This window comes from Sceloporus undulatus, chromosome 4, assembly GCF_019175285.1.
Source record: "Sceloporus undulatus isolate JIND9_A2432 ecotype Alabama chromosome 4, SceUnd_v1.1, whole genome shotgun sequence".
NCBI classification, from domain to species: Eukaryota; Metazoa; Chordata; class Lepidosauria; order Squamata; family Phrynosomatidae; genus Sceloporus; species Sceloporus undulatus.
The window spans coordinates 27,625,676-27,638,850 of NC_056525.1; the positions used below are offsets into that span (position 1 = coordinate 27,625,676).

Consider the following 13,175-nt stretch of genomic DNA (forward strand, 5'->3'; position numbering starts at 1 on the left):
GGCCACATTTTGGGTTGGAAATCTCCACCCTCTTTCTGCTTGGTGTATATCTGGCAATCACCCCCAAATGGCCTTGAGTCTGGTGACAGCCATGAACCATTCTGGATCACCAGAGTTGGATACCTTATTGTCAAGGGAGTCTCTCCTTTTCTCTGGGTCTATCCTGGTGTGGGATCTGAGAGTTAGGCACAGTGGGACTGATGCATATCAGCCCCAGTGCACATTGCATCAGTCCTGATTTACATCACATAAGTCCTAATGCACATTCGGCACTAATGGATGTTCCATCACACATCCTCACAATTCAGTAAAGGGGTTTCTTAGTGCTTCTGCTAGATAACTAGGTATACACAAAGCTTTGTAACTAACAGATCAGAAGCGGTGCTTAGACAGATTGTTAAAACTGTCATGCTTAAATACATCTTTGAAGCTGCCTAAGCCACAGAGTTGATTATTTCCATTGTGACACTGTTTTTGTATTCTGTCATTTTAAGTGATGTTTTACCCTTTATATTATTATTATTATTATTATTATTAACCTTTATTTATGAAGCGCTGTAAATTTACACAGCGCTGTACGTGCAATCTTTTTAGTTAGACGGATCCCTGCCCTTTAAATTTTTATGGTTTGATTATGTCTCTGGTCTGCTTTGACCTGAAGAGTGCGGGGGGGGGGGGGCTAAAACTTGCAATCTGTAAATAAAATCCACTGTGTCAGGGCCTGCTCAATACTTGAAGATGCCCTGGGAAACATAGCACCTGGTAGCCATATTGAGCATGGAGCAAGCTTGTTTTCTGCTGCTCTGGAGAATAGGACAAGCCACAGGAAAAAAGATCCCACCTCAACATTAGGAGGAACTTCCTGACAGTAAGAGCTGTTTGACAGTGGAATACACTCCCTTGAAGAGTGGTGGGGTCTTCCTTGGAGGTTTTTAAACAGAGGCTGGATAAACATCTGTCAGGGGTGGTTTGATTGGACTTCCTGAATCGGAGGATGGACTGGATGGCCCTTGTGGTCTCTTCCAACTCTATGATTCTATGTGTATAAGCCTCCTCTGCATATGATATTTTCTGCATATACGTTGAACAAATGGCATGATAAGATGAAACCTTTGTCTGACCCCTTTTTCAACCAGGAAACATTCTGTTTCTCTGTTTTCTGTTCTTACAATAGCCTCTTGCTGTGTATAGATTATACATCAAGACAATCAAATGTAATGGTACATACATGATTTTGAGATTATTGGGATATGTACCTCTGTGACCAAGTTATTAAGGAGATAGAAATTATCTAGAGGACATCTGGTTGAGGAAAGCTGGTGCACATGAAGGCTTTTTAGCAGGTGATACAGGTGAGCCATAACAGCTGCACCTGCTGAAATTCCTTTGATAATTAAAAATACAACCATTCTCCTGTTCTTTCTTTTTGTTCCTGAACACTCCCTATCAAGGTATTTTAGATGGGAGAGCTAGTTGCTTACCACAACAAGGTATTTCTTGTTTTGGAATTCCTGAATGGTGATTGAGATTTTGAGTAACTTTATTGGTTTCCAGCCTAGCTTTGTCGAATTCCACACACTGTAATTTAAAATTACATTCTTTTATGGTTTCCAGGACACTGGACATGTCAATTGACTCTGCCTATTGGAACAAATAAACAGTTCAAAGCAAGCCAAATGCTGATAGCTGAGACACATATAAGCTTATATGTATTTGGAATAGGATATTTGCTACCAAAGACTGGGTTCATCTGACCACATACAATGCGCTTATCTTAGCAAGGATCTCAGTATTTGCCTTGTTAGACCACCTATCCCAATATTGTAGACGCCTCAAAACAATAATCAGTACAATGTTGAGAAAGCACAAAGTTCCATTCTATGGAATCCTAGGGGTTTGTAGATTGGTATGACACTAGAGTTCTGAGAATTTTAAATAAAACCCCCTAAAGTTCCAAATCCAGAAATCCATAGGATGGGACATTGTAAATGTGGGATAATGCAATGGGCCCTTGGTATTCCCTAGGATTTCGTTCAAGGACCCACCACAGATACTAAAACCTGTGGATGTTCCAGTCCCATTAAATACAGGGGCAAAGTGAAATGGTGTTCCTTATGAAAAATGGCAAAATTAAGGCTTGCTTATTGGAATATATATATATATATATATATATATATATATATATATATATATAAAAATATTTTCAAGCCAGAGATCATTGAATCCATGGATAAAAAATCCATAGATATGGAGGACCAACTGTAGAACTATGATTGTGTAGTGTAAATGGGCTCCAAGTGAATAGACAAGCCATAAGGGCTAGCTGAAGTTTCTGTATACTTATGGAAGGCAACCCCCTGTAGAATATGTTACAACAGATTAAACAATACAATCGTCCCTCCACATTTGCGGGTTTTACTTTCGTGGTTTTCTTTATTTGTGTCTTTTTGCACTAGCTGCTGCTGAACTAGAGCAGTCTTCTCTCCTTCTCTTCCTCCTTAACAGCCCCACTGCCACCTGTCAATAGGCTCTCAATCTCATTACTGTTCCATTACTGCCTTTGTGTGATAGGTTCAGTCTCCCATTCAAGTACTAACCAGGGTTGACCCTCCTTAGCTTCCACTATCAGATGGGAACTGGTGCGTTTATGGTATTTAAGCCCCTCTCTCTATCCCATAACTAAGCCTAAAAGCAAACTGAAATGAATTAAAAAGGCAAGGTACAAACAAAAACAAAATTACAGTAAATAATGAGTCTAAATAAAGACACCAAATCCCACCTGATACTGGAAGCTAAACAGGGTCAGACCTGGTTTGTACCTGGATGGGAGACTGCCAAGGAATACCAGGTTCTGCAGGGTATATTTCAGAAGAAGGAACTGGTAGAACCACCTCTTGAGTATTCCTTGCCAAAGAAAACCTTATGAAATTCATTGGGACGCCATCCATCAACAGGTGACTTGAAGAAGTAATCATACATTGTAAATGGAGATGGCACAGATAATGCAGTAACATATACACAAGGGATATCTCCCTCCTTTTTCTTTGTTGTTATTATTCTTAGAATGCTTTTCTAGTTTGCACATCACTGGATGGTAGAATCAGGAAACACTCTGCAAAACAGCCTTTAAAGCTCCCAGTCAGTTCAGTTGGGGGTCATTACATCTTTTTTTTTTTTAGTGGAAATAACCTCACTCACGCATTCCAGGATAGCTATTCACACTATGGACCTGCATCTCTGCACATCTCTCTGTGTTCGGTTGCTCACATTTGCACCCGAATAAACATGGAGTTGATACGAACATATTCAAAAGATGTTCAAGGTATGTAGAGTTTAATCCCAGCTCTATTCGTCTTCATTATTCACACTGCTGACGATGTGAATCTTTAAACAAACAAACAAACAAACAACCTTGGAAAAAATCTGGTATTGATTATCCTGAGTTAAGAGGATTTTTTGGCACCCCCCCCCCCCCCCGGTAACTTAATCAGGTGCATTAGGGATGCATGTGAACAATGGAGATGCAACCTGGATTCATGCTGGATTATTTTCAAATAATGATTTGCAAAGGAGAATTTTAATAGCAAATGGTATCATAGAATCATAGGGTGGGATGAAACCACAAGGGCCATCCAGTCCAACCCCTGTCACACAGGAACTCTCAATCAAAGCATCCCCGTCAGATGGCCATCCAGCCTCTGCTTAAAGACTTCCAAGGAGGGAGATTCCATCACACTCCGAGGGAGTTTGTTCCATTGTTGAACAGCCCTTACTGTCAGAAAGTCCCTGCTAATGTTGAGGTGGAATCTCTTTTCCTGTAGCTTGCATCCATTGTTCTGTGTTCTTGTCTCTGGAGCAGCAGAAAACAAGCTTGCTCCATCTTCAATATGGCACCCCTTCAAATACTTAAACAGGGCTATCATATCACTTCTTACCCTTCTCTTTTCTAGGCTGAGCATACCCAGCTCACTAAGCCTCCCCTCATAAGTCATTGTTTCCTGACCTCTTCACCATTTCGGTCACCCAAATGGTAGTGGGTGTTGTGGTACTTTGATCACATCATGAGAATACATGAATCACTAGAAACAACAGTGGACGTTATCAGACAAGGGAAATTGGAAGTATAATCCAATGGCAATCCGAATGCACTCATGGGGTTTAAAGTTATTGCGTGATAGACTACCACACACAATTTCAGGCAATGGGAAGTCAGTCAGAACGCAATCATGGGGTTTCATGTTATTGCGTGAGAGGTGATCACATGCAATTTCGGGCAATGGCAAGCTATTTTCAGGCAATGGGAAGTCAGTTCGAACGCAATTCAAATTCACATTATTATGAACTAGCGAATTCATGTGAATGCGTTCTGGCCCCGCTTTCCTTTCATTCGAAATTAAGAGAAATTCCTCCTGTGTGATAAACTCCTACGATACTAGGAAAGGTAGAAAGCACTAGAAAGAGAGGAAGACCGCACATCAGATGGTTAGACTCACTAGATCAAGTTGGCCGTGGGCCTGAGTCTGAAGGATCTGAGCAGAGCAGTTGAGGACAGGGAATCTCTGAGATGTCTCACCCACATGGTCACCATGAGCTGGGGTCAACTTGAAGACAGTTAACCACAATAATATAAAATAAGACCAGGAATCAATTACAAAAATAAAATGCTTAAAACTTGGGCTAAATCACTTTTTTTTAAAATCACCAAACATCTGCTGCCCAGAAGATATTTAAAATATAAGAGAATGGCTGAGGGGAAAATTTTAATGGCATAATGAACTGATTTGTTGTCATCCATCTGCTGGAACGCAGAGAATGCAGCAAGTGGAATCACAAACTATGGTCCAAAACACACTGCAGAAATAATCCAGTTTGAGACTGCTTTAATTGCCCTCACTCATTGCTAGGGATTCCTGGGAGTTGTAGTTTATTGTGGCACCAGCACTCTCTGACAGAGAAGGCTAAATGTCTCACAAATATACAGTTCCCAGAATTCCCTAGTATTGAACCGGGATAGTTAAAGCAGCCTCAAACTGGATTCTTTCTGCAGTGTGTTTTGGACTAATGATGCTGAGCGAGTCCCATGGGATCTACGGAACTTACTCCTGAGTGTAGATTGAGGGCATGAATTGCTGGGTTACTGGCTCAGTTTAGCCCACAAGTCCCACATTACTGTTGCTTCAGGATCATAATCTGTGACCCAACCTTGTTGACCAAAGTGTAGTGAAGTGGCGCTCTGGTGTCCCAAGAAACTATGAATTCCAGAATTCCATCGTATTGAGCCATGGCAGTAAAATTAGGGTCCACACAGTGACACCACTGCTCCTCAAACACCTATCTTTGGGCAGAAATGCGGTGAGGCATTCATCTGCTTCCCTTTAAAACCCTTTCAGAGATGGCGGGAGTGGGGCCAAGCTCAGTGGGAGGAGAGAGGCCCTAGGAGATTTTTTGAAATTAAAATTTCAAATTTCAAATTTTTAATTTAAAAAAAAATAATTTAAAAAATAATTTTCCAATTTTCTTTAAAAACATCACATTTTAATCCAGTCTTCACTATATATACAGTATATGTAAATATATTCAGGTGGTGTGTATGATATTGCAATTTGAAAGTCTAATTTTTTAATGTTGCTAGTTGTTTATGTCATCCAGGGGGCAGTTAAAGCGGGACCAAACCGGGTTATCCCTCCAGTGTGGATGCAGGCTATTATGAGTGATCGCACCGGGTGACCTCAGCCTTTGTGATGCCACTGCAACTGGAGAGTTTGTGCAACTGAGGATAGGTTTCAGGTGGGAGAAAAAGGGCCAGCATGCCAGCCACTTCTGCTGGGATGTCTGTCTGGGGCTGGAGGAAGAGCGAGGGGCGGAGACGGAGCTGCTTTTAAATAGCTCCGATCGAAGGAGTGAAGCAGCCAGAGAGAGCGAACTAGGGAAGCTGGGCTTCTGCCTTTGCTTCCTTCCCTCCCTCGCTCTCTCGGTGGACCCGCCTGGCTCCTTCCTTCGCTCACCTTCGAAGGCATCTTCCTCTGCAGCCCAGCGCAGCCTCTGCCATGATGAGCACAACTGCCTTCCTCCTCTTCGCCCTCCTCCTCCTCCTGCTTCTGGTGTCCTTTCGTTTCGGAAGATCTCGGTGAGTGGACAATGCTGGGGATCCCCACCATCCCCACAGCTGGAAGCAGAGGGTGACCACTGACCAGGCGTCCTCCTTTTCCAGGACATGTCCTCCATGACTGTCTCCTGCCCAGAAAGAGGCATTCCAGAATGCTCTCCAGTCTCAGCATTACTTAAAAAGCAGGGATTTCTATGTCTATGGGGTTTTTTGAGCGTTCCTTTGGCCAGGTCCTCCTATGTTTTTTTCGGGAAGGTCCTCCATTTGGGGTGAGGACATTTGGTCCCTCTGCATCAGACCCAAGACACCACTGTCTGAGTCTAGATCCAAATATTCCTCTAGTAAGTAATTTGGTCAGATTTTGAGATGAAGAAGAAGTAGGGTGACCAGACGTCCTCCTTTTCCAGGACATGTCGACCTTCATTCCAAAATGCCCTCCAGTTTCAGCATCACTAAGAAGCAGAAATGTACATTTCTACGAGGGTTTTTGAGCTTTCCTTTGGTCAGTTCATGTTTTTTCTGGAAGGTCCTCCATTTGGTGGTGTCTTGTCCTCCTTTGTGGTCAGGCCATCTGGTCACTCTGCATCAGAATCCAAGACTCCACTGTGTTTGTCAGCCAGGATCCAAATACCCTCCAGTAAGTAATCTGGGCAGGTGATAAGTAAATGGAGTCAGACTTTGAGATGTAGAAGAAGCAGGTGGCCAGATGTCCTCCTTTTTTGGGACATGTCAACCTTCTGTCCAGGAGGAGGTATTCCAAAATGCCCTCCAGTTTCAGCATCACTAAGAAGCAGGGATTTCTGTGTCTATGAGGGGTTTTGAGCTTTCCTTTGGTCAGGTCCTCCATGCTTTTTCTGGAATGTCCTCCATTCGGTGGTGCTTTGTCTTCCTCTATGGTTAGGTCATCCTGCTTCAGAACCCAGACTCCACTGTCTTTGTGAATCTGGATTCAAATAAACCAGTGAGGAATTTGGGCAGGTAATGAGTAAATGGAGTCAGATTTTGAGATGAAGAAGAAGAAGCAGGGTGACCAGACGTCCTCCTTTTCCAGGACATGTCCCACCTGTCAACCTTCTGTCCAAGAGGAGGCATTCCAAAATGACCTCCAGTCTAAGCAGGACTAAGAAGCAGTGATTTCTATGTCTATCAAGAGTGACCAAACATCCTCCTTTTCCAGGACATGCTGTATCTTTCAACCTTCTATCAGGTCCTCAATTTTTCCTTGAATGTCCTCCATTTGGTGGTGCTTTGTCCTCTTCTGTGGTGAGGACAGCTGGTCACCCTGCATTAGATCCAATATTCCACTGTGTTTGTGCCTCTAGATCCAAATACTCCCCCCCCCCCCCCCCAGTAATTTGGGCAGGTGATAAGTAAATGGAGTCCATCTCAACTCATGGCAACCATGTGGATGAGACATTTCCAAGACCCCTATCTGCCACTGCTCTTGCAGATTCAAGTCCATGACCTCCCTGATTGAGTCCATCTGTCTGGCATATAGTCTTCCTCTCTTCCTATTAACTTCTACCTTTCCTAACATTATTGTCTTTGTTAATGCATCATACCTTCACATGATGTGACTGAAGTACAACAGCCTCAATTTAATCATTTTGGCTTCTAGGGGTATTTCAGGCTTGGTTTGTTCAAGGGCCTATTTGTTTGTCTTTTTGATGGTATCCTCAGCACTCTTCTCTAACACCACATCTCAAATAAGTTGATTATCTTTTTAGCCCCATTTTCCAATGTCCAGCTGTCACTTCCATACATAGTGATGGGGAGTACCATGGCTTGGATGATTCTAACTTTAGTGCTCAATTGAATATCTTTGCTCTTTAAGATCTTGTCTAGTTTCTTCATGGCTGCCCTCCCCATTTCTAGGAGTTTGTCACACAGGGGAAATCCTGTGCAAAAACGAGATTTAAAAGCTGGAAAAAAACCACAAAAGTGGGTTGATTTCCACACAAGTCATTGTTAAACTGGTGTTAACCTGAATGGAAAGTAGACAAAAGCCACTCCTTTTTACTTTCATGATTTTCTGAAAGTAAAAAGGAGTGGCTTTTGTGTACCTTGCCATCTACTTTACCACTTTAACAACGATGTTGTGTGAAAATCAACCAGCTTTTGCGGATTTTTTCTGATTTAAACCCCTGTTTCGGCACAGGGTTTCCTCCACGTGATACACTCCTGGTCTTTATATCTCTTGACTGCAGTCTCTGTTCTGATCCGTGTTTGATCCAAGGTACAAGAAATCTTTTAACTATTTCAGTTTCCTCGTTGACTAGGCTGAATTTGGGTATATTAAATAAATGCATGCATAAATAAGGTGTTGGGCTCATGCAGCCCACCAGGTGTTATTGAACTGCAAGTCCCAACAGCTGTTGACTGGGGGTGAGGGATGATGGGCGTTTCACTCAAACAATATTTTCCAAGAAACAATAATAACAACAACATAGTATTAATAATCATGATGATTTCTTACCCGCTTCTTCCCATGGATTGAGGTGGGGAACAACAACAATTGACAAACAACAAAGCCATGTGAGTCTGGAAAATCAGTTTGCAAAGCGATCTTGTAGCATCTTTGAGACTAACTGAAATAAATTAGTAACATATTTCATAGACCTGAGCCTACTTCCTCAGATGGATGTTTGGAGTGGAGAATCCAGAGACAGACCTATATAAACTAATTATGTGTAAGAATGTCAATTGAAATTCAGAAACCTGTGGGTATGAATTTGCAAGTTCAGTTTTAACCATGGGTTATTTATTTTATTCATATATATCCTGCCTTTCCTCCAATAATGGGACTCAAGGTGGCTAACAACATTTTAAAACAATACAGATTAAAAACACTGCAAAAGTTAAATGAAAGTATAAGATATGCAATTAAATAATCATATATTAAAACAATTAAAATATTAAAATGCATTAAAAACAATAAAAATTTAAAAAGGTATATATAGACCCTCTAGAAACTTTTTAAAAATGCAGAGGGGTGTGTGATTCCCATATCCTGATTTATATCAAGGATCTTAGCTTATTGGGCTGACTCTTAAATATTTCAGTTTCAATGGGACTGGTTCTCCCTAAAAGCCAAAATGTCCAAATGGAGGCTGTGTTCTTTGGCCATGTCATTAGAAAAGAAGATAGGCAATAGAAAAAGAGGTAGACAGAATTACAGGTGGAAAGACTCAGGTTGCATCAACATTGCAGACATAATACAGGTTGATGATACCACTTTAACATGCCATGGCTCAGTGCTGTGGAATTATGGGAGCTATAGTTTTGTGAGACATTTAGTCTTTTCCGTCAGAGAGCTCTAGTGCTATCACAATTCCCAGTATTTCATAGCATTGAGCCATGGCAGTTAAAGTGGTGTCAAACTGCATTATTTCTGCACTGTGGATGCAGCCTCAGCCAATAAAGCCACAGCCCTGAATTTGCAAGACCTGAGCAGGGCTTTTAATAACAAGGTGACTTGGAGGCCTCTCATTCATAGAATCAGAGAGTTGGAAGAGACCCTAAAGGCCATCCAGTCCAACCCCCTGCCATACAGGAAACACAATCAAAGCCCCCCTGACAGATTACCATCCAGCCTCTTTTTAAAAACCTCCAAAGAAGGCGGTCATAATAAATTGAAGCTGAGCAGAGCTGTTGATAACAGCATGACTTGGAAGTCTCTCATTCATTGCTTCACCATAACTCGTAGTTGACTTGAGAGCATTGAACAATAACAATGGTACAAGCACTTGTAGGCAAGGTTTTTGCCATTTTAAAGGCAAGCAGGTGAACTGTAGGGGATGCTTTTAGTGGACTAAAAACCACATAAGGCAGCCAAAATGATCAGGTACTTGGATGATGATGGGTGGAGTAATTTCCCAGCAAAGAAAGGCTAAAATGAATATTTGGAGGTTTTTTGGTGGTAGTGGGTGGCTGAAGGAAAGCGAATGTGAGCATGATAGAGGTTCATATGAATATTAAGGAAAGTGGGTCGGGAAAAATCCCCTCTCTTTCCTGTTAATATGTGAACTTGATGCTGTCAAATCAAACAAAATGGCAGGAAGGTCTGGGTGGATAGCTAGAAAGGAGCGTGTCCAAAGGAGGGCGACTAAAATGGTGAAAGGTCTGGAAACCTTGCCCTATGAGGAACGACTCAGGGAGCTGGGGATGTTTAGCCTGGAGAAGAGAAGGTTAAGAGGTGATATGATAACCCTATTTAAATACTTGAAGGGATGTCATATTGAGGAGGGAGCAAACTTGTTTTCTGCTGCTCCAGAGACTAGGACCCGGAGCAATGGATGCAAGCTACAGGAAAAGAGATTCCACCTCAACATTAGGAGGAATTTCCTGACAGTAAGGGCTGTTCCACAGTGGAACACACTTCCTTGGAGTGTAGTGGCGTCTCCCTCCTTGGAGGTCTTCAAACAGAGGCTGGATGGCCATCTGTCGACGATGCTTTGATCTGGATTTCCTGCATGGCAGGGGGTTGGACTGGATGGCCCTTGCGGTCTCTTCCAACTCTATGATTCTATGATTCTCAACTGAGTTGCATGATGAATTTGTGGAACACACTGCCACAAGATGTGATGACTTATTTATTGGCCGAGATGGTTTTAAATAGAGTTATAAAGGTGCATGCAGGATAAGCTTGTTGATAGTTATTGTTTCCTCCAGAGGCTGTATATTATCTCCACTATGCTTCTGTAGACCATTTCTGCAGATCGCAAAAAGTAAGGTGGTTTTTCATTTATGTCCTGTTTGTGAACTTTCCAGAGGTAGCTGTCTGGATACAGATCCCCAGAAACTTCCAGTGTTCTTATGTCTTTGGAATGCATGTTAGATAATAGTTAATTAGATAATACGTAAATCTCTTGGTGTGGTGTATATCCATAGATTTATTTGTTTATTGATTCTTAATATTAACAGTCTCACTGATGATCAAAATTAATATAGTATGCATTCAGAAAATATACTAAAAAGTAAAAAGATATATAGAAAAGAGAAGAAAGAAGAGAAAAAATGTGGAAGAACATTTAATTAAGAGATGGTAAAGAGCCAGCATGTTGTAGTGGTTTCAGCATTGGACCCTGACTCTGAAACACAGGGAGTGAATCCCTGTTGATCTATGGAAACCCTCCAGGTAACCTTGGGCAAGCCACACTCTCTCAGCCTCAGAGGAAGGCAAAGGCAAAACCCCTCTGAACAAATTTTGCCAAGAACTCCCTGTGATATATTTGCCTTAGGATTTCTGTAAGTTGGTAATGACTTGAAGGTGCACAACGGCAAAAACAAGAACAACAAAAGCTTTGACCCCCCCCCCAATAATCCTAACTGTAATGAAAGAAAAAATAAACAAGAGGAAAAAATAATATATTATTCTACCAATACAGATCCAGCTGACTAATCTTACTGAATTACAAACAACTATAACCAGAGGTATTTTTTTATTTCTCAGAAAAAGTCCATAAACAGTGTCCAATCTTTCAAAACATTTTCAGTTGGTTTATCCTTTAAAATTCATATCAATTCGGCCATTTCGGCTAACACACTTGTTCTAACAATCCAGTCCTCTGTTGTTGGTGCCTCAGCCCATTTCCATTTGAGCAAACAATAATCTTGCTGCTTTTATCATGTATCAGAGATGTATGTTGTTGTTGTGTGCCTTGAAACTGTTTCCAACTTATGGTAACCCTAAGATGACCCTATCATCGGCTCTTTGGAGTTTATCACATGGGAGGAATTTCTCTTAATTACGAATGAAAAGAAAGCAGGGCCAGAATGCATTCACGTGAATTCGCTAGTTCAGCGAATTTATGTGAATTTGAATTGCGTTCAGACTGACTTCCCATTGCCTGAAAATAGCTTGCCATTGCCCAAAATTGTGTGTGATCACTTCTCACGCAATAATGTGAAACCCCATGATTGCATTCGGAATGACTTCCCATTGCCTGAAATTGCATGTGGTAGTCTATCACGCAATAACGTTAAACCCCATGATTGCGTTCAAATTGCCATTGGATTATAATTCCAATTTACCTTGTCTGATAAAGTCCTTAGTGGCAAGATTTGTTCAAAGGAGGTGTGTCCTGAGGCTGAGAGCATGTGACTTGCCCAGGATCACCCAGTGGGTTTCATGGCTGAGCAGGGAATCAAATCCTGGTCTCTAGAGTTGCAGTCCAACAATCAAACCACTATGCAATGCTGGCTCTACAAAAGTCAAATTCTTTATCCATAATACCTAGGAAAAATATTTCTGGTAAAAGGACTGGAGTGCAGCTTTGGTGTGGCTTTTGGACTCTTAGGGCTCATGCATCATTGAAATACCATACCTCCAAAGTGACTCGAAGCAGCTTTATTTTGGCCTGTCTGTAACAGGCCTATCTCACACAACTACAATTCTCAGAATTCCATAGCACTGAGCTATGGCACTTGAGGTGGTGTCAAACCCTAAAGTTGCCATTTCATATCAATCAGTCATGCTCATCTCCACAATATGCCATTCAGTTCACTTCTCCATCTCAGATTGTCCACTGCCCAGCCTCCCCAAACAGTATTCCATGGCCATTGAACACACTCCATCTCTTCTTAGGTTGGAGATACGGGTTATTCCTAAAATATTGTATTGTACAGTTGGCCCACCCCATATGTGGGATTCCCATATGTGGACTTGAGGTCTGCGGATGGGAAGCCCTATTAAATGAATGGTGTGCATGCATGCCGCACATACCGCACCATGCACAGGAGTGCATCCCATTCATCTAAATGGGGCTTGAGGATGCGTGCAATTCACTTTATGTGGGGGCAGAAAGTATCCCCTGCGTAAATCAAGGATCCACTGTATTTAATTTCTGCTAATTGGATTTGCCCCGAACTTGCAGACATCTCCTTCCTGTGGGTGGCTAGAGCTGTTCTGTTTCCATAAAATTCCATGACTGAAGCAGGGCAATTGGACAATAAAAGCCTTGTCTAGAAGCATTGCTGGACAGCTGTTTTTGCCAAGATCCTCCCCAAAGAGTTTATTTGCCTTTCCCTCCCTCTGAACCTTGGTCATGTTGTGCCAGTTTATTTCAAT

The 13,175-nt window shown here is 41.8% G+C and overlaps 1 protein-coding gene across 1 annotated transcript in view; it reads left to right on the top strand.

The window, feature by feature from the left end:
* Nucleotides 1-5,852: 5,852 nt before the first annotated feature.
* PTGIS (prostaglandin I2 synthase) overlaps nt 5,853-13,175 on the top strand; it is a 57,989-nt gene continuing 50,666 nt past the window's right edge. Inside the window, exon 1 of the mRNA XM_042465151.1 lies at nt 5,853-6,127. Within this exon, the coding sequence (XP_042321085.1) occupies nt 6,048-6,127 (80 nt within the window). The 5' untranslated portion in view covers nt 5,853-6,047. The remainder of the gene's footprint in view (nt 6,128-13,175) is intronic.